At 47.4% G+C, this 21,830-nt stretch overlaps 1 protein-coding gene across 7 annotated transcripts in view; it reads left to right on the top strand.

Annotated features, from left to right (window-relative positions):
• PTDSS1 (phosphatidylserine synthase 1) overlaps positions 1 to 20,712 on the top strand; it is a 67,951-nt gene extending 47,239 nt beyond the window's left edge. For 3 of the 7 annotated variants that reach the window (XM_027131447.1, XM_027131452.1, XM_027131454.1), the window contains 5 exons: positions 1,829 to 1,894; positions 5,770 to 5,869; positions 14,323 to 14,391; positions 15,132 to 15,201; positions 18,891 to 20,712. In XM_027131447.1, coding sequence (XP_026987248.1) covers positions 1,829 to 1,894; positions 5,770 to 5,869; positions 14,323 to 14,391; positions 15,132 to 15,201; positions 18,891 to 19,060 — 475 coding nt within the window. In that variant the 3' untranslated portion in view covers positions 19,061 to 20,712. Of the gene's footprint in view, positions 1 to 1,828; positions 1,895 to 5,769; positions 5,870 to 9,804; positions 10,843 to 14,322; positions 14,392 to 15,131; positions 15,202 to 17,045; positions 18,153 to 18,890 lie in introns of those variants that run through there. The other 4 variants (XM_027131453.1, XM_027131448.1, XM_027131451.1 and 1 more) reach the window with 3 other exon arrangements.
• Positions 20,713 to 21,830: the final 1,118 nt, after the last annotated feature.

Raw genomic sequence — 21,830 nt, forward strand, 5'->3', positions numbered from 1 at the left:
AAAAACAGGAAAGTAACAGCTGGTAAACCGCAGCCTTTTGCCACTTTATAGACCAGTGGTCCGTCGAAGTAGTTATCTCATGCATGCAATTTTCCTTTGGTGGGTTGGAGCCTCCCTACTGTATTTAAAATTTGATTTAATTTGAGGCTGCCAGTTATTTTCAGGAAAGATTAGCAGCAGTTTCTTCATAAAATTACGAGCAATCAACAAAGTCAATAAGTGGGGAAAGAAATGTCTTATAAAACAGAACAGCAAATCACATGCGATTCATCATGAAAATTTCAATATTGTTAAACATTTCACAACAAAAACTAGAGATTTAGACCAGAGACCAAAAATCCAGTGTTCAGACTTTTCGAGAGCTCCTTAAAATTTTTGCCAAACCCTATGGGTTTCCACACAATTCTTTTTTGTTTAAAACTTAGCCACTTTCTGTGTTCCTACACCACTTGAGGCTCTTCATATGTAAGGAGATGGTTTGACAAGCTTCTTGGAAAGATGGAAGTACTCTGATGGGTTTTAGTCCCAATTAGCAAATGCCAGGCCCTAAAAGGGAGAGAAAGCTCATAGGCTTCAGTATAAATCATACATACATACCAGATCTCCGTTTTCAGATCTCCTTTTTAGACTTTCACATGACTCTGCTTTGAGGAGATATTTGAGTGAACATTCTTTTAATCTAATAATATAATGTGCAGTGTAGGACATGGACACCATGAGTAAAGCAGCTGAACTAGCAAAAGCAAATTAGGTAATGAAAATGTGAGTGAGAGGAAAACCTGAATTCTTTACAGTTACAATTCTTCACTTTGGGGTTCAGAGGCGATAGTTTGTGGATGAGCTTTAGGCATCCGTGAACCCCCCAAAGTTTAATGCAGAATTCTGTGTGCATGTTTTATGTGCCTTTATCATAGCTTTCATCAAACCCTCAAAGGAGTCTGTGACCCACCTCCACCAGAAGATGATGAGTTAAGTTTCAGGGGCAGTAATGAGACTCTAAGCCTCCACTGTCCCACAGGCAGCCTCTCCCACGTGTGGCTACTGGGCACTGGGAGTGTGGCCAGTCACCCTGAAATGTGCTGTACGCGTAGAGTACACACTGGCCCTTGAAGGCTTAGTGCAAACACAATATAAAATGCTTCTTTATAATGTTTTCAATACATTGGATTATATATAAATTAATTATTAAAATGAATTTCATCAGTTCCTTTTTACTTTTCTAACACGGTTATTAGAAAACTTTAAATTGCATTTGAGGCTCATACTGTATTTCTATTGCATGGTTGCTGCACTGAGCCTCTCACCTCCATGTCATCACCTCTTTTCTGATCATGTCAGTAGCATTCAGTTATTGGCCTCAGTGACAGTGAGGTGCAGCTACAGTCCCATTCCAGTTTCTGAGAGCCACAAAGGTATATATTTATTGCCTGTTACGATCAGCAACCTTTATCCTGGAAAGAGCCAGAGGAGACAGTGACCATGCAGGAGACCTTCTGGAATCACCTCCATGGAGGGAGACTGAGGCACCCCCCCAGGGGTGGCTTTGGCTCAGGGCTGTGGGAGTCTGTGTCTGAATCAAGACTGCCTTTGCCAATAATCTGGCTCCAATAACCATCCCCCTCCAACCCAATCCAAATTCTTAGCCTCTTACAGGAAGGTTTCAACAGGCACTGGCTTCCTATTCCCTTAAATAGAACTAGACCAGGCAGCCCAAGTATGTGGAACAAGGCAGACATTTTTTATACTCACGCTGTCAAAGTGATTTAATTCTGTATTGACTTGCTGGTCTTCCAGAAGCTCTCAGTGAATTCCACCTTTGTTCTTTCAGACAGTACTATGCTTACCTCACCGACACACAGTGCAAGCGTGTGGGAACACAGTGCTGGGTGTTTGGGTGAGTAATCTTTTATCGTGGACATATAAAACCACTTTAGCCTCTGAATTTCTTGGGTTATTTCTTAACCCTACATTAAGTGCCTTTCAGTGCAGTTTTGTTTTTGTGTGTCTTTCATTTTTAACATTCCTTTTCTGATTTAAATTTAGAGGAGTTAATTGGCAAGTTACACAAAGAGGGTGTAGAAACTGTTTTTTAAAAAAATATTAGGAAATCAAGAGATAATTCCCATGTAGAACTTGAAGACCTTGTTTCTTGAAATAAATCAGAAAATGAGTTATATGAATTCCCTGTGAAATTGATGGTGAGTTTGGGACAACATATCGTGATGGGCTTAACCACATTTTACGTTACTTTCACACCAGAAAGACCCCACAAAGCGACTGCTTGCTGTCTACCAGGGTCTAATTTTATTGTCCCAAAGAAAACTAACACATGGTGACAATTTATTGTCTCATTACAGATACAAATGCTGTATCTGAATTTACAATTATTTAAGTGATTTGAAAGAAAGCAGAGGTTACCCAGTTTAACCCCCAATATTAAATGGGAGATACTCTTCAGTGTCTCAAATAAGTGCTTCTTCTGCTTCAATACCATCAACATCTCACCATGCCATTTAGCAACTGAAGTTCCAGAGACATCCAGCACACCTGTAGGTGAAGTTCAGTCTCTCAGGGAGCTTACATTCAGGACCTAACCTAGGTTCTAAATGGAGTGTGACAGCATAAAGAAAATCTGATGAAAACCCTAACAGATTTTTAAACAGAGTCACTTTTTTTCCCTGTATTACATGCGTATTGAAACATCACCCAAAGACATCAACTATTTAGAGATACTTGCTGCTTATGTTGCATTGTCATTCGTTCCAAGCGTGTGTGTGTGTGTGTGTGTGTGTGTGTGTGTGTGTGTGTGTGTGTCTGGAGCTCTCACTCCAGATTCTGGGGAGTTAGTGAAGTTTGATCTAGGCAAGTTTCCCACCACCTTCTTTCCAAAAGACAAAGGGCCGTTGTCACTGTTTCTCATAAATTCTGTGATGTAAGCTGATTTTCCTACCCAAAGTAGCTTAAAGGGTGATAGGATGGACTCAATTTCCATCCTATGGATAGGATGGATTTCCACTGATTACTGATCTGGCGGGAGAGAGAATTCACACATCTACCAGATTTCTAATGTACTTCTGTCACAGGAAGGAGGAAGGTGGACTGCCTTCCTACTGTCTTGTCCAAGGACTGGGGATCTTCCCTGCACTTCCTTCTTTCACCACATGCCTCTTCTTTCCACGGGCATTTTTCTCTTCACGTTTACAAGTCCTTGCCAGCGTCTTACTCTACGGAGCGTGGGTATATTTTCCACAGAACTCTCTACTTACCTGTTGAGGAAAAGGAGACGGCGGATCAGAGAGAGAGGCAGTGTTACAACAAAGTTTTTTTTCTGATCAGGCGGTCTGAAACTATAATCACCGTGGAGGGAGAAATGGCCTAGAGGAGCAAGGGCAGAGAATGGTGGCAAACGCCACTCCAGAAAACTGCACCTTGCTGAAAAGTGGTAAAAGAAAGTAAAACGCAAATGATCTGAGATGCAGAGGTCAGTTGGCTAATTTAGGATGCTTTATTATAGAGACTTGAGTCCTCCCAGAATGGTGACATCAAGGTTGGTGAACCTTGAGAACTAGTGGGCCATGCTGAAAACGAGCAAGTCCCTCTTCATAAATCAAGCAGGGCAGACCTGCCTGGCGCGTGAACTGGGGCAGGAGCTGCCTCTGGGCGGTCAGCACGGTCAGCCCATGACGGTGAAACAGGAGGCGCGGCCTCCAGTCTCTTTTCTTCGTTACGCAGTCAACTGAGTGGGTCCTGAACAGCATTTTCTGAAAATCAGATAGAGTCGGAAGATGTCAGAGCAAGGGGCCGGTTGTTTTGTGTGACTTTTGTTTCAGTCGTGTGTGTGTGTGTCTGTGTGTGTGCGTGTGTCTGTGTACTGGGCCACAGTGAAAAATAGGCTTCCTGCCGTGGGTCTCAGATCACAGAAGTTGGAGAAACAGGTCTAGTCTGCTGGTCACCAAGCTCTTGAAAGCTGCCTCAGTCGGCTTGAATACCCAGACACCTCTCACAGTAAGCTCTGGGTGTTCTGTCTGGTTAAGGGCAGGTAGGCGCACTTCTTCTTAACATTTTCTGATGCAGTCCTGCATCCCAGCAAGACGTCCCAGCAAGAGGCTGCACACGTTCTGTGTGTCCGCCGGCAGGCGCCCTTGCCCTCGCTGCTTCCCTGACAGCCTCGACTTCAGTGTGACAGTCGACCTCAGCCCTGCTCTCCAACGTGCCAGCCTTTGTTGTGGCGGGGAGCTGGGGAGGAAGAGGGGGTGCTCTGAAAAGATCCAGGCGACCACTCCTAACCTTGTTTCGTTGGGGCTGTGGGCCAAGACAGCTCCAGATTCTTTAGAGGCGTGTCCAGGAGACTTTCTGCTTTGCACAGGTGGCTCTGACTCTGGGCATTCCGTTGTTTAGAGCCGTCCATCCATTTGACCATGGCAGTGACCTCTGTCTGCCAGTAGGGAGGGGACCGGGGGCCTTCTGGGCCTCTTCCTGCCTTTTTAGAGATTATCTGTGCAACAAGACCAGTCCCTCCAGATTCCGTTCTGATCGAGGCACACCTAAGGTGGCCTTATCTGAAATCGCTGTTCCTGGGCAGTCTTTGGGATCACATGACCGGCTATGTTACCCTCACCTCATCCGTTCTTACCTTCAAGCTCTGAACCTTAATAAAGGTCTGATTTTAGTATTCATAGATGAAGTTGTATTATACAAGGTTGGCTTTTTTCTCTAATGTTTTAATTAAAGAGGAAAACATGGAAGTTATTTTTTCCATCGTTTTTGGATTTAGCAAAATTGCTTACAGATGCAGAGGATAAAGGGTTTTTATCATCAGCAGAACTGGAGCATATTAAATCTGGAAATTCTAAGATGGCTGGGAGGGAATGTGAATGCTGCCTTCAAGTTACTGAAAGACTCACCTGGAAGGCTCACACTCCCCTATACGACTGCGGAGGGCAGAATTAGGACCAGGGGTGGAAGGAGGCAGGTACCAGCCTGAGACAAGGAACGACTTCCCAACAGCTAAAGAAACTGAGCAGCAGAGGCAGCTGCCCACAGAGGTAGTAGGTTCCCTGGCCCTGCAAGGGCTCCAGCCAAGGGGGTGACTGTCCACCCATTGTGATAAGCTCCGACGTAGATGATACCAGGCAGCCTCCAGCTATGAAGACGTACGAGTTGAGATTGTAGTCTGTGAGGAAGGAAGATGTAAAGAATATTTGATTATTTCTGGGAAGGGATAGAGGGATGAAGAGGCAGAGCACAGAGGGTTTTCAGGGCAGTGAAACCATTCGGTATGACCCTCTAATGGTAGACACATGTCATTATACACCTGTCCAAACCCATAGAATGTACATCACCAAGCGTGAACTCTGACATAACCTGTGAACTTTGAGTGATGTGTCAATGCAGGTTCATCACTTGTGACACATGTTGACAGTGGGGGCAGCTGTGCATGTGTCGGGGCAGAGGGTATAGGGACTCTGTACCTTCCTCTCAAGTTTGCTATGAACCTAAAACTGCTCTTAAAAAAAACAGTCTGCAGAAAAGAAGAGAGGGGTAACAGTACAATAAACTTTTAATTAAATCTAAATATGTATGTATATATAATAATATATATTATTCCTGAAGAAAGCACAGTGTCATTTTGTAGGGGACCTGCTTCCAGTGTTCGGGGCAGAAATCTTATGACCACTTGAACTTTTTGATGGAATTATGCGTATTTCTGGTAATGCATAATGCTCTGATAAGATGAATTCGTATTTAACCTCTTGTTCTGTCTAACAGGGTCATTGGTTTCCTGGAAGCTATTGTCTGCATAAAATTTGGACAAGATCTCTTCTCTAAGACCCAAATCCTCTATGTTGTGCTTTGGCTTCTTTGTGTGGTAAGTCATTACTTTTTTACCCAAAAGTGTTAGTTAAAGTCCTCATGGTGTCTTCTAAAACAAAACAAAACAAAACACTCTTGTGTACCAAGGTTCCTTAGAAATTTATAGACGGGACATTCTACTGTAGTAACGCAAGATTGGCCACTGGTCTGAAGTTCAAGAATAAATACATAGGACCACATGGCACCTAAAATTGGTCACCTTTGCAGGTTCTGGTCAAATGCCCTCAGCAGGTGCATCATACTCTCATTTATTTCGCTTATGAGAATTCATCTACACTTGCTGAAAATGTCAGGCCTGCCATGAGGTGACAAGGATAGTTACAGTGCCCCGTAACATATGTACTACTGTCCAAGGGTTTATGTACAAAATGACAGACTGTTGTTTATAGGCCAGGTGAGGTGTTTTTGGAGGTAATCAGACCATACAGTTTCTTCCCCGCAGGCCGACTTTATAAGCCGTGAAGGATGTGTTTTCCTCTCGGAAGGGAAGAGCCCTGGGGGCCCCCAGCTCCGTTGTCCTGGGACATTTCCCTCCTCTTTCAAATGAAGCAAGATCTTGCCTAGCTTAAAATGCTGTCATTGCGCTTCTTAATTTGTTTTGTTACTTTGGGGAAAAGTCTTATTTTACATTTAAGATTCTTCCCTTTTACTTACTTGGTCCAGAAAATTAACTCGGGTTTTTTTTTTTTTAATGATCATAGAAAATTTCAAACATATGTGGAAGTAGATAGGGGGTTGCTCACCCCTCATGCACCCATCATCCAGTTTCAACAATTGTCAACCCATGGGCAGTCTTATGTCCTTATATTCCATACTCACTATCCCCAACCCTGGGTTACTTTGAAGCAGACCCACTTTACTATTTCAGGACGTATCTCTAAAGCAGATAAGAATGCTTTTTGGTTGGTGCAACCACCATACCATTATCACACCTGAAAAAGAATTAATTCCTTCATACTGTCAAATAGCTAATCAACGTTCACGTTTCTGATGTTTCCTTACGTTTTGTATTTTTTAGCAGTTGATTTGAACCAACATCCACTGATTGCAGTTGGTTGGCATGCCTTTTAGTAAAAGGTCTCTTTTAATCTACAGTTTTCCCTCTGTCTCTAGCTCTCTCCTTTACATTGAAGAAACAAGCTCTTTTGTCTTCTAGATTTTCCCTCAGTCTGGTTTTACTGACTCCATCCTTACTGTAACTGAACAGATTTCTTTGTCCTCTGTACTTTCTGTAAATCGGTAGCTGGATGCAGAGGCCTAATTAGACCTAATTCAGGTCTAATTGGTGGGGGCAGGGAGCAAAACTAAACTCTGTATTTCTTTTTTTGTGTGTGTGGTACGCGGGCCTCTCACTGTTGTGGCCTCTCCCATTGCGGAGCACAGGCTCCGGACGTGCAGGCTCAGCGGCCATGGCTCACGGGCCCAGCCGCTCCGCGGCATGTGGGATCTTCCCGGACCGGGGCACGAACCCACGTCCCCTGCATCGGCAGGTGGACTCCCAACCACTGTACCACCAGGGAAGCCCCTAAACTCTGTATTTTTTTAAAAGTGTTTCTTATTGCCTTTTGTGGTGTCTATTTTTAGGGTTACTTGCTAGAAATCCTAACTGTGCCAGGGCACCTTGAGCCTGTTCTATCCTGTTTTATCTTGAACAATGAAAGGGAATAATGATCTCCTTTGTACTCAGGCTCCGGAATTAACGCTCAGAAGTACTTTTTCTGTTGCAGTGTGACTAGATATAAGGATTGGTTGGGGCAGTGTGTCAGATGGGCCAGGAGATCTCACCATGCGCTCCTCACATTTCTGTCTGGCGTGGGCACCCCAGCTCTGTGAATTGTAGCGTGACCTGTGGCGGTGGGCAGGTGTGGGTGCAGCCCTCACCTGGCGCCGCTGGGACCACAGGGAGGTTGAGGCAGGCGAGACTCCTGGGATGTGGGCCAAAGGCCCTCCTCGCAACAGCCCACTGTGGGCCTCCCCCTGGGGCATCAGCAGCCAGAAAGGTCTCCCCAAGGGCGTGTCCAAGGAGCGATCTCTGGTCACCCAGCCGGTGGGGCTCCTCCAGTCTCTCTCTAAGTTGTAGAGACTTTCGCTCTGTTTTACTGATTAGACACTTAGCATTATACCTCCTTACGTTGGTGAGTTTTGATCTGCCTTGGTGTCTGTGTGACAGTAACTTATTTTGAGGACATGACCCGTTTCTCAGTCTCTGTATCACTTAGCATAGTCCCTTGTAAGTCTGTCATGTTGCCACGTTCTTGTTAGAGCTGCCCTGGTGCTGGAGCCACGCAGGTAGGTGATAGTGAAGATTTATTCATGCTTACTAGGTGCCAGACACTGTTTGAAGCACTTTTCATGAATTGCATATTTGATCTTTACACTTTGAGGGGAGGTACTTTATTATCCCTCTTTTATAGATAAAGGCACAGAGAGGTTCACTCATTTACCTAAGGTCACACAGGTAGCATGTGGCAGAGCCAGGACTCAAACTCAGATAGTCTGGCTGGAGATTTCCTGCTCCCCCTCCACAGGTGTCCCCCTTCGGAGGATCTCCAAGTCCACGTGGGAATTACACAAGCAAACTACTTATATTGCAAACATCATAAAAGATGTTTGGGTTGTAGTGAGGTAGATGGACCTAGAATCTGTCATATAGAGTGAGGTAAGTCAGAAAGAGAAAAACAAACACCATATGCTAACACGTATGTGTGGAATTTAAAAAAGCGGTACTGATGAACCTAGTGACAGGGAATAAAGATGCAGACGTAGAGAACAGACTTGAGGACACAGGGAGGGGAAAGGGTACGCTGGGATGAAGTGAGAGAGTGGCATGGACATATATACACTACCAAATGTGAAATGGATAGCTAGTGGGAAGCAGAAGCATAGCACAGGGAGATCAGCTCGGTGCTTTGTGACCACCTAGAGGGGTGGGATAGGGAGGGTGGGAGGGAGACGCAAGAGGGAGGGGATATGGGGATATATGTATATGTATAGCTGATTCACTTTGTTATATTCACATTTTTATAAAGCAGAAACTAGCACACCATTGTAAAGCAATTATACACCAATAAAGGTGTGCAAAAAACAAAAAGAAAGATGTGTGTGCACGGAGCTAGAGGACCCCTAGAGAGAGCAGCAGACAAGCTGGGGTGAAGCTCCTGGAGGTGATGTGTACTCAGGGTCACAAAGGATCACAGTGAACGGCTCCCCCATCCCTCAGGTGCCCCAGCCTAAGACCCAGGCGGCTGCTTCCTCTCCACTGTCAGCCCCCATGTCAGCCCTCTGGCTCTATTCATTCACCCGGGTGGCCCAGCTCCAGCCCCTCCTCTGTTCCCACTGCCTCTGCCCTCTAGACACCCATTTTCTCCATCCTGCCCTTCACCTCCATTCCCTACACTGCTGCCGGAGTGATCTTCCATAATTCCAATCGGGACCCCTTTGCCCCGCGTAGAATCATTTCCCCTATCGTTGGGGCCTAGAGGGCCTAACAGTACAGCATTTCCCCCCACCAGGTTCAGAGCAATTAGAGATAGTCAGGATGGACGAAGGCTATGGAGGCAGAACGGCAGCTTTACTACTGAGAGTCCACATTTTTCGGTATCAGCTTCAGGTGCGTGCCAACAAGGGGCTTCGGATTAGTGAACCCCAGAAGCAGACACGCTTCCTCTGCAGCCCCAGGAAGCAGGGCGCCCACATTGCGCTGGTGGCCTCGCACCCAGAGGGAAAGAAGGGAGACGCCCAGCTTCCTTGTCTGTTATTCCCTAGTCCGTTAAGACACTCGCACCTCCCTGGGGAAGGGGCGAGGGGTGAGGGAAAGCAGGAGTGTTATACCAGGGAAGCCCCCTCCGTGTAGACAGAAACAGCAAGAAGGAACAGCATCCCCACCACAGACCTACCAGCTGAGATAGGAAGTCGTGCTTGTGTGTTTAGGGCCGTCATTCTGGATCGTTCACCACACCCACCGCCTGTACCCTGTGCTCGGGCTCCGCCAAACTATTCCTAGATACCTCAACCCACCATCCTTCCAGAGTCGTCTTGCCTTCACCCAGGAGGCTTCCTCTGCCTGATCTGCGTGCTTTTCCCTGCGTTCTCTACCTGGTGAATCTTAATGCCAAGACCAAACTTAAATCCGTGTCCTGCATGCAATACGCTCTCACCTGCGAGGCAGACTAGACGACCCCTCCTCGGGGGACCAGCCGCATTTGGTACATGTTTCTTTTAGTTCTAGCCCCAGTGTGATGTAACTTGGGGTATTTATATCGGTCTCCTCCACATGACACTTCCTGCTCACAGAGAATAAGTTTCCATTGTCCTTTTGTCCCCACGGACGCTAGCACAGGAAACACTCGGCACACGCAGGGAGGAGAAAGGACTGAGGTCAAGGGACAAAGACCGGGGCACACAGAGGCAGGTTGAGAGACAAGCACGTCCAAAGACTCGAAGCCATGCCCGTGCCAGCGTCACAAGAGGACGGCAACCTGTTTGGGGAGCAAGAAGGAGAGCGAGTTGGAGGCGGAGGGGGTCGTCTGCGTAGGATGGGCTCTGTGTGTCTTGGTTGGAGATTCGAAGGTTTTTCAGAGGAAAGACTGTCTCATGGGGCAGCTGGAGGGTGGGAGAGTATGGGGGGCCGGATTGGAGAAGGGCTGAGCCTGAGGGTGTTGGAGGGGCCTCAGTGAGAACCTATCCAAGGCAGCGGCATTGAAGATGCAGAGAAAGGGCTGGATCTGAGAGCTACAGAGCCCAACTCGATAGACGATGTCCCCTTCTGAGAGCTGGGGAGGGCAACTCCAGGCTTTCCTGTTTGTGCCACTGGTGGCTTTTGGTGCTAGTAACAGGTTGGAGGATATCAGAGAAGCCCCTCGAAAGGAGATGAGTTAGGTGTGAGGAACTTTTAGATTTTACAGGTGAAGGTGTCTTGTGTCATTGGAAATTCTGGTCTGTCCAGTAGCACTGGAAAGACTCGGTCGGCGCTGGAGGTGAAAGAGGTGGGAGGCACCTGTGTGTAGGGTATGGTTGGAGCCGTTGGGTCGGTAAGAGTCGGGGAACATAGTGTGGGAAGGAGAAGCTGGCTGAGAATGGCGTCTGGGGAGCAGCCACATTTTAGAGGCCAGGCCAAGGGCAAGAAGCGGCCACAGGAAAGAGGACTTTGAAGATAAGCAGAATCCCCCAGTTGGTGTTAGCAGTGATGAACGCCATGGAGGGGGACCTGGCCTGAAAAGAGGCCTTTGGCTAGGATGATTAGGGGTCCCCACTGCCTTGCACATTTACCAGTTAGAGAAAAAGAGTGGAAATAAGGAATAAGGTCCTGGCACATTTTTATAATCATGGCCTTTATTAGAGATCAAGATTGGTCTCAATCTTAGGAGTGAGGCAAACATTATTGAGTAAGAGAGCGTTGAGTTACGCCAGGCCTCCACACTAAGAGAAACAAAGCCCCCAATTATTCGCCTTGCCTGGTAGGAGAACGTACACAGAATCTGAGATCAGTGTGGAAGTAAAGCTCCCAGAGGCTGGTTAATAAGCTGCCCCGCACCAGTTGTCTGATCAGTCGGGGTGAATTTGAGCACACCTTACCATAGCGTGGAAGCCACACCGGGGGTGGGGGGGGGTGTGCTGCCTTGGCTCTCAGCCCTCACGTTTCTCTTTCTTTCTTCCTTTTATTTAAACAGAATCCATACAACTGTCATTTTAAATCCAGGCCTTGACATTTTAAGTGGGTGCTTGCCTAGATTTCCACAGGTGTGATTGCAAACCCATAAATTACACGCTTTTGTCTCCTGGGACAAGTGTATAAAAGGGGCCTCTTGTACCCAGGTGAAGTGGTAAACTTGGCAGCTGCGGCAGGCCCTTTGCCTGGCGATCGTGATGATAAGCATCTGTCTCCCAGCACCTGCCAGTGTTTGCCTGCCCCGCTGCAAAGCCAGCTCTGCTCGGCTGTCTGCTGCTGGAGCAGCCCCAGCTGCCCGCCTGCCCTCCCAGGGGAAGGGAGGAAGCTGGGGGACGAAGAGGAAGAGCCCCACATGCCTGCCCTCTGGTGGGCGGGTTGCACAGTGACAGCCAGCCCAGCCCTGACTGCTCCCATGGTCTAGCGGCGCGGCGCTGCCCCCACCCCCCACCCCCGCCACCGCACAGCCACCGACTGGTCCACGGAGGTGGAACCTGTCCTCCCTGCCCTCCCTGTGAAACCTAGGCCGACCTGTTCTGCTCTTTGTCAAGGAGCTGGCATATACATAGGTTTACACACTGCGGATGCTCTAGTCTTCCCACTCTTGCCATGCCGTGAAAATCGTACATTTAATCGTGGTTGTATATTAGAAATCTGAACAAGTACTGGAATATGTTAAAGATTAGAAGTAGTTTTCATTCTATAATTTGAATATATTCATTCATTGCCTAATTTTTTGATGGGGGATATGAGCTTTTTAAAAAAAATTCCTAATTTATACCAGTTTGTATATGGATTTAATATAAAATGAACTAGTTAGTGGATCTTCTTATATTTCATGTTACCTCTCCACCATGCCGCTATTCACACTTCACTGATGTAGAAGGAGAATGGCCAGCTGGAGCGCTTGGACTCCTTTCTTCCTTGAGACTTAAGGTGACTCTGTGCGCCCAGCAGACACTCAGTGAACGTCACTGACCTGAGGAACTGGGCCAGGGCTGGACCACAAGCTGCGGTGATGAGAACGCACAGCCCAGCCTTCCCTGCAGCCTTGGCTCTACCCTCCAGGCTGTGGGCTGTGCAGAGGGATGGGATGGGACTGGCTTTTCCCATGATGCTTTGCTTCCTCCAGGAATGGATGAGTGGACAGATCAGTAGAGATATAAAGATGTGTAGACATAAAATCAGTATTTATCTCGATAGCCGTCCCTGAAATGTGATCCAGGGATATAAAGAGACCTGTGTTCTGGCTTCAGTCTTGCCACACTCTAGCTGTGTGTCTTTGAGAAGGCAGTCGCCTCTGAGCCTTCATTCCTCTGCTGTGAAATGAGGAGAATTGAAATTAACGATCTCTGAGGCAATGCCTCTAGATCTAAAGTCACGATTCTTAGAAAGAATTAAAATTATTCAAGAAGGGAAGAGTCCGTCATGATTTCACAACTGTTCCCATGACTGGGTCAAGGTGGCAGGTCCCCAAGAGGAAATGCAGTGGAAGAGATGGAGGTTAGGAATCCTTGAAGAGGATTCACTGTCAGTGGGCTCCTTAATCAAGGAATTCTGAAGAAATGTCATGGCAGGATGGGCAGTTTGGTTTGGTTGGGTTTTGGTGATCCACTTACAGTCGCGAGGGGAAGGGGAGGCCTGGCTGGAGGACCTGGCCCAACACACTGCTTAGTCCAGACAGCCAGGAAGTTTTCCCCAACTTGTAGTTTTTTGACACATTTTTAAACTTTGGATTCTTAGGTGCTATTTTTTTCCTTAAATTAGAGTATAATTTAGGGTGCAGGGGGGCCAGTGGGGCACACATAGGGGGAAGCGGAGGTGATCCTGGCCTCTGGGTACCCGTGGACCACGCCCTTCTCTTTTCACACCAGGGCTCACAAGACATTTTTATTTTCGCTTTAGTTTCCTATCAACTGAGAAAAACAAAAGCAACCAGAACTGGGGTCAGAGTCGGGCCACTGAGACTAAAAAGCAGCGCCAAGCCCAGGGCAGCGGTGTCCTGCTGGGGTCTGCCACCTACACGTGGGTGTGTGTCCTCAATGCCCTCCGGCACCACTGTGACCCCAGACTGAATGAAACTGCTTTTTCATTCAGAAATCCTCTTCCCCTCAGAAGCTGACAAGCTAAGTCCTTTTTTTTTTTTTTTTTTTTTTTTTTTGTGGTACGCGGGCCTCTCACTGTTGTGGCCTCTCCCGCTGCGGAGCACAGGCTCCAGACGCGCAGGCTCAGCGGCCATGGCTCACGGGCCCAGCTGCTCCGCAACATGTGGGATCCTCCCGGACCGGGACACGAACCCGTGTCCCCTGCATCGGCAGGCGGACTCTCAAAACACTGCGCCACCAGGGAAGCCCAAGCTAAGTCCTTTTAACTCTTTCCAGTGATGGGCGGCAGGGTGCAGAGGATAGGCTGTGAAAATCAGGCCAAAAAGAAATACAATGTAGAGTCCTATCCGTCCTCTTAGGCAGAACCTGCAAAGCTGTTCAGAAAATGCATCCCACCTGATCCCACATCTAGAAATGATCTTCACTCTGACAGTGGAGTCACAGTGGTAACTGTGGCCTCATCGGAACTGTTCTTGCCGAAAGCTTTAGGGGTGCTGCCCCCCGGGGTTCACCTCTGTCGCATCCAGCCATTCTGTAACCGGCATCCCGGGAGAGAAGGCAGAAATGCGTCGAGCCATCGTGTATGAATTCCCATTGAAACCCTGAAGTTCCGGGAAGTGGAATTCTTTTGTGCACCCTCACTTATAAAATGGTTTTGTGCTTGTTTTTCTCTTCCAGGCGTTCACTACCTTCCTGTGTCTGTACGGCATGGTTTGGTATGCAGAGCACTATGGTCACCGAGAAAAGGTATAGAATGGAAGGTGGAGATGGCCTTTTATTTAAACTAACCACGTCCTGCTTAGCGCTTTAGCCCAGAGCACATGCACGTGAGGATGTGGCGTGTACGGCACAGTGAGAGCCGGGTGTCAGCCTCCCTGCGTTAGAAACGTAGCCAGTGCAGAATTCACTTCCTATCAGTTGCCATCCTTACGTGTGACTGCCCTATTCAATAGGTCAGGACTTTTATCCTCATTTCTTAAGGGGGTTAAAGCTTAATTATTTGTTTATATATATATATATTTTTTTAAATTGCATGGCAAGCCCCAGAGCAGTTTTTGAAAAGCTAGGTCTTTCACTCTGTCCAGGCCTCTACCTGTATCCCAGCCTCGGGCTCCCATCCGGAAACTCCTGCCCTGCCCACTTCATAGTAGATGAAGATTAAGGTAGAGGATAGATGTGAGTGGGCTTAAAATGCTGTAGCAGTCTTGTCAACTGTAATTATTTTTAAGTAAAAATAACAGCTTTCATCCTTTATTCATACTTTTAGTCTAAGGAGCTAAAGGCGCTTCCTAGAAGATGTAATCTGCATCACCTGGGATATAGCCTTGATCTTATAGCTGAGAGCATAAGCGTGAGGTGATCCTGCACTTGCTGGCGGGGATCCCCAGCCTGGGAGAGGCCAGGATTGAGCAGCCTCGCTTGTTTGCTGGTCCCCCTCCTCCCGGGAGCACTTGAAATTCCACCACTAAGCCTGCTTCTCTCCCTAGACCTACTCAGAGTGTGAAGATGGTACCTACAGCCCTGACATCTCCTGGCCTCACGGGAAAGGTACAAAAGGTATCTCTCTCTTGCTCTTTGTTAAAAACGCTCCTGGGTCCTCTCCCTCCCAAGGCCCAGTAAAGGGATTTAGCATCAGTATTTATCTTCCGAATGTTGATAAATATATGCCCTGAAGGGTCTCAAACCTACTCATCGCGTGTCTCCTGTTACTTATTAAGAAACATGCAAAGTGCTCACAGGTTCTGCCCAAGAAACTTGCTTCGTAGGAAGAGGTGCCCCGTGGTTCTGCCTTTTCTGAGACAGGAAAACGTAACAAGATCCCACTGTCTCAAGCATCCTGATGGGGATGTTCCTCCTCTTGGCTTTCACCGTGAGTGAAAAGCGTTAGGAAGAGCTGTGTGCCAGGAGGAGAAAGCTTTCCGAAGAGGTGGATCGACTTAATCGTGTTCATTCAAGAGATAGGCCAGCACGAGGGGGCTCTCAACAGTGTAGTCAGGGATCTCCCACTGGCCTCTCTCCGAGGAGCATTTTGGAAAGATTTGGGGCCACCTGGTTATCTTAAAGAATTTGACTCGTAGAACAATGACCCACTGGATAGTAATTCCATGTCAGTTATGAGGTGATTGTGGGCTTGACTGAAGGAAGAGAACTGAATGTCAGGGACCGTGAATTTTAACCCACAGAATCGCTCGGAGAAGCGGGGACAAGGGAGGGGAAAACACAAGGGAGGGGAAAACACTGCTGAGGCAGTTGCTCTCCTGAGTTCTTTTGGGGTGAAGCTCATCACAGCTGTCCCTGGGGAAAACACTGCCGAGTGCTGGTCACCCTGAGATGATTTCTCCTGAATCAGCAACCTGTTATGGAATGCTGATGGAGGTAGGCACAGGGCTTCCCCTGGGCTCCCTTATTCAGAACCATCCTAGAGATCAGTCCATGGCCATTCCGGGTTCTCCACTGAAAAGACTAAAAGAAACAAGCAATGGTAGAGATATATTTAAATGAAAGGTAGACAGCTTTAAAAAAAAAATCTGGGCCCTGGAGCAGAGAACCTTTTGCCTTAGCTGCTAAGCCAGAGATTTTCCATGTTCTCAGCCCGAGGGCAGAGCCAGCCTAATGCCAGAAAGTTCCGATGACCTTCCAGGCCTTACACACCCCTACCCGGAATGCCCACCCTCACCCCACCACTGCCCTGGCTCCACCCTCCACCTGGCTGATGCCTGATGATTGCCCAGCACTCAGCCAATGTAGACATCTTTCTCTAAGCTCCCACACAAATGATAGAGCGTAACAGACGACACCGTCCCTGTAGACCGTGAGCTGCTTGAGGGCACGTGGCATCTTCCGTGTATGGCTCCGGGGCTGCCTGTCCTGAGCAGCAGATTTGTAAAGGTGGCTTCCAGATCCAACCATTGAGGGCATGTAATATCTTTGATCTTTGCCAAGTCAAGAATCCATTCCCATTTAGGGATTTAGAAACAATGGTGTGTAGCAGGTCAAGGTGTGGACACCTAGTTGATGCGTCCTTTGATTGCTAAGGTAGACTCGACACCCATGTGGTTTGTTTTAATTGTCCCTCCTTTGTGCTTCGATGTTATTTGTGCTCTCACTTCTGGTCCCCATCACCATGACCACGATCCGCCCTACGGTGTGAACGTAAACGTCCTCAGGACGCTCCCGTCTTTGTGGAGCCATGGCTTGCACACCCTGGCCCCAGCTGTGCTAGCTCAGTGCCGGGGCTTCTGTGCCTTGATTCATTAACGAGGCCACTAGATGGCGCACAAGGACCAGTGGAGGAGCGGTGGGGCGGCCCGGACAGGGAGAACCAGAATCAGAGGCTTCAGAAGCCCCGAGCCGGGAGCCCACAGCGCACGGTGACGGTGTGTCCCGATTCCTTTGGCCAGGTTCTGAAGATGGCCCACCCAAGCATCCAGGCAACAGCGAGAGCCATTCTTCCAGAAGAAGGAATCGACATTCCAAGTCAAAAGTCACCAACGGAGTTGGAAAGAAATGAAGGACCCTGGTTAATCAAAGATGTTCCAGGGAGTGCCTCAAACCAGGAGGGGACGGAATCGGCTGGACCTCCCTGCGGGGAGGTCGAAACGCATAGCGTGAACGGGAAGGAGTGGGGGCTGGGAGGGGTCATTATTTGAGAGCATAAGTCTTGTTGCCCACAGACCCGGCCACACGGGGCAGACCACTGCTGGGGGTCCTTCGCCACTTGGGTGTCTCTTGTAACTTCAGCACTTGGCACGTGGTCACCGGTAGCAGGACCGTGCTCAAAGGAGAGGGTAGCTATTTACTCAGTTGCCAGAAGCAGTTCTGTGCTTGCGTGCGTGTGTTGTGGATGCAGTTTAAACATCTTCACTCAGGCAGGGCGCCAACCAGACGGCTGACGGACTGGTCACCAGGTTTTATTTTTCTGAATCTGCCTTTCCGTTTGACTGACTGGTTTAAGTCCAGGCCACTTACCTGTCTTTTATTTTGTTGTTTCTTATTTTTTATGTCAGGATGCTTACAAGCCTTCAGAAGCCACCTCTGAGGTTGAACTGGGGGAGGTTTCTCTTCTTTTTCCTAGAGAAAAAAAGGGGGGGAGAGTTTGTGTTACACTTCAGCAGCCTTCTCCCCTTTTTAGGACCTGAAACTACACAGCGGTGGGTGGAAACCAGGCTGAGGAAAGGTTAGCTACCCACGTAGGATCCTGGGCTTCAGATCGGAACCTTTTTGTTCCCTTTCCAATGTCGCTTGTCCAGACTTATCCACAGTGCACAGGCGTGGACCTGCCGAGAGGCAGTGCTCACCGCAGCCCCTCCCCCCCAGGTGCCTTTTCCATTTTGTTTGTTTTCCTTCCGTGGTGTGTTGCTGACATTGTCTTTTAGTCCCGTGTGAGGTGCTGGTGAGTATTCCCTTTCATCCATCCGTGCCATGCTCTAGAACATTGACCCTGATAGTTCACCACCTCTGATGGATCCCTGTTTTAAATAAAACGGTTCACGTTAAAGCCCATCAAATTCTGTCTCTGTAAAGTGCTCATTTCTTTGCCTCTTACTGGTATTTTCCACTATTTGTAAGCAATCACCGTATTTTTCAAGTGACTTTAGGATAATAAGAATGTGTATGTGTTTCACGTAGTGAGAAGAAAAGAGAAGAAAATGTGTACTTAGAGGGCTTACAGACACATATGTCCCTTTCCTAACCTTCCCAAGTGATCAAGAGGAAATGAACAAGATAGTCATTGTTTTCTTACTAGGGTAATGGTTACATCAACCAAGCTGGATTTTTTTTCTCTAGCAAGTGGCCGGTACCCAGTTGATTTTCCTACAGATATAAACTTGCTGCAAGCAACCCTTTTGTTCCCTCATTTCACAGAGCACAAAGGTTTCGATGTCTTTTCCCCCTTTAGGGAAGTCTTTACCCATAGAAGTGTCATGTTTTTCTTTGCCTGCAAAAGAATCCCAGGGTGAAGGGGTTAAATGAGTCACACAAAGCGAGGATCACCTGCTGTGCTCATTGCCAGCAGAGAAGTGTCGCCAGTCACCGGGCTGGTGCGCCGGGTTGTGCCGGCCCTGCGGTCCCAGCAGTGGCCCCATGCTTCCCGTGATAGTCCTGAAGAGAGGCAGAGGTGCTTGTCCCATAGACTCCCGCACTCTTTTATCACCCATCAGAGAGGCCTTTCTTAAACAGAGGCACAATGTAAAATTTGTTTGACTTTGAAAGTAGGTGAGTTTGTTTCGTTTTGCTTCTCCGAGCACGTCTGTGCATCACGGACATCGTGTACGTCGTCGGCCTCAACTCCACGTCCTCGTGCTGGGCCACCTCCCTGAGTGTCTCCAAGTTCGTTTTCTGGCGCTTTAACCTTCCTCTGATCAATAGCCGGGTGCAGCTGAAGAAGACGTTTCCTTCTACAAGGCCGGCCTAGGAGAGGCCCCCGCCCACCTGCGATGACTTGGATTTCCTTGGGTCACGTGAAAGCAGAGTGCATGTGAGACAGTCTCTCCTCAGTGGCTTTGTACGGAACGGCCGGGAAAGTCCTCAGCTCCTTTCCGTGTCCTTTCTTTGAGTTTAATCTTTTCTTTTTCCCTTTCAGTAAGACTACAGTGTTTCCAAAACTAGTGCTTTCCTTGACCAGCCAGATCCACGGCTGCCATTTCCTCCTAGAAACTGTGCTGCTGGGTTTGGTCTACTTTTTCCACTCATTTCTATGCAAATGGGCTTCACGTTGATGAAATGTAAAATTTTCCTTGTCACGTATGTTTACTGAAGATCGCCTTTAATCCCTTTAATCAGAGTTGTCATTTAGTATCAGAAACGATTTGAATGCAAGTGATCTCACATTTGCCATTTACAGACTGCCCTCTTAAGAGGCACCGTTGTTTAGGACGTAATACGCGAAGAATTCTTTACGTATATTTCTCTGTATGTAGCATGGCATGGAGTGTTGAGTACTTTTTCTTTTTTGTCATTCTTGGTCTTTCCGTGGCCTTTCCCTGCCTTTCTTGTGTCTGTTTTCACCATTTGTAAAAGCCTTGGCCAAACTGCTCCCATAGCAATGCTAGGACACTTCATTGACCTGTTTTAAGCATTTTGATGATAAAAGACATCCTATAAATGCCAGTCTTATTTTCACCATGACTGCTTCTGTAGTGAGCTCATGAGTAAAGTACTCACCTAGGAGAAATAAAATTCTTTACCAAATACATCAGGTTCAGCCCTATTGGTCTCCCCTCTGAAGCTGCTCTGCATCATCTCTAAGTGATACCTCTTTTTGTCAGGGGTCTCCTTGTGGAATTGGACCCTTGGGTTGCCTTATTTGTTGATAATAGTGCAGTTACTCAGGCCCTTACGGGGGGAGCTAAATGCAGGGTGGAAAAGAAAAAATTTAACCATTGGAAACCAGAGGAAGTGAGCACTTTAAACAGGGGGGATTAATTTGTGTGCTCTGTGCTCTTTTAATTATGCGTAGGGTTACCCGCGTGTTCACCAGGTGGGCTTCACTTACAGAGTTCTTATTGCTATGAAAACCAGGTATCCCCCAGGTAGGTAATTGCAAATCCTCAATGTATTTCCCACTTTTATGATTGAAATCAAGATGTGAGGAGAACCAAGACTTCTGTTCATCAGTGTTTCATTACAGGTGCATCTCTTGCCTTCATCGTGCATGTACATTGCAAGGGTTATATTTGAGATTTGGTTCTTTGTGAGTTTCAGCATTAGTAATGGCTACGACCAATGGGCTTCAGAGTCTGGTTGCTAGCCCATAATAGATTTTTACAGCATTTCACTTTATAACATTTTATTCTAAACCTGATGCTAGGACTATCACAGGTGAAGGTTACAAATTTTTTTAATTTAACTCTGGTATTACCTTTGATGCAATAAATACCTACAGCTTTTTTATTTTGCTGTCTTCTGTGAATTTAGAGGAATTATTTATTAATGTCTACCAAAGAAGGGGGAAAATAGTTGGATGTGTACATTTTTGGTTTTTGTTTTTTTAGTGTGTGGGAATGCTGAAATGTAAAATTTTCCTTGTCACCTATGTTTACTAAAGATCGCCTTTAATCCCTTTGAGAAATTCATCTGCAATTTTGTCTACCTTGACATTACCTTTCTTCCATCCTCTTCGCGTAAACCCAGTGAGGACAGAAACATCATTCAGAAAATAGAATTTGCCTGAGAGTTTTGCTTTCCCAGCTGATGGCAACCAACTACCCAACCTACTTAGCCATTCTGGGCTCATGCTTGAACCTCCTGTGCCCCAGGTGTTCATTTTGTTTGCTTGTTTTGTTACTGGAATGCTCTGAAAACGTTCTCCAAGGGCCTGCAAGTTGTGGGCGCCCATATGCCCCAAATGGCAGGAAGGTTTGCTCCGATGTGCCTGGCCTCCACACGGTCTCCCCAGGGCCTCAGATACCAGTGTTCCCGTGTACCCCTTTTCTGGACACTGAGTAAAGGGGACTCGTGTGGCTCTACAACACAGAAAATAAGGTTTGTTTGCCTTTAAAAGAAAAGCAGATAAACCTGAGACCAAAGACCTAAAATATTGCATTCTCATGTCTGAAGTATACATATTATAGCCTTGATTACAGTGTCAAATTGCGGACAGGATTTATGTTCCAATCCATACTGGAAAATCTGGACTGTAAACCTTCTTGTTCCCACTTGCCTGACTCGGTCTCATCGATCCAACTACGTATTCACGGGCTGATTAGGTATTTTATGGACGCAACCTGGGAAAAGCTTATGAAGACCCCCAGGTTTCAAAATGTTGAGAATCCTCTACCTTGTCTTAGACTGTGTGAAATCCAGGCCAAGAGCAAGGGGATGCGTTCACTAGGGCCACCGCTAACAAATCTTCCAAAGGCATTTGAAGGACTGGGATCCTTCGCGAGACCTCTGGATGGGGCTCTTGGAAACCCCTCCTTCCCTCGAGTCTCCCTAGTGGCCACCGTAGCACTCAGCTGGCTTTGCTGGAGAGCCATGTGCCAGAGCAGCACTTCTAATTCCAGGGGAAGGGGGTCCCTGTGACACCCCCACACACACACACACCCCTGTGACGTATGTGTGTTCTTCAGTCCTGTGAGTTTGCTGTCAATCCCTGTTCTCCTGGGTCATGAGGCTTGAGTACTTGACGCAAGAGTACACAGCCACTAGGGGGCGTCAGATCAACCCAGAGGCTCATGCTCTTT

Source organism: Aethalodelphis obliquidens, unplaced genomic scaffold (genome assembly GCF_003676395.1).
Source record: "Aethalodelphis obliquidens isolate GAN/ISIS:26980383/991018 unplaced genomic scaffold, ASM367639v1 scaffold39, whole genome shotgun sequence".
NCBI lineage: Eukaryota > Metazoa > Chordata > Mammalia > Artiodactyla > Delphinidae > Aethalodelphis > Aethalodelphis obliquidens.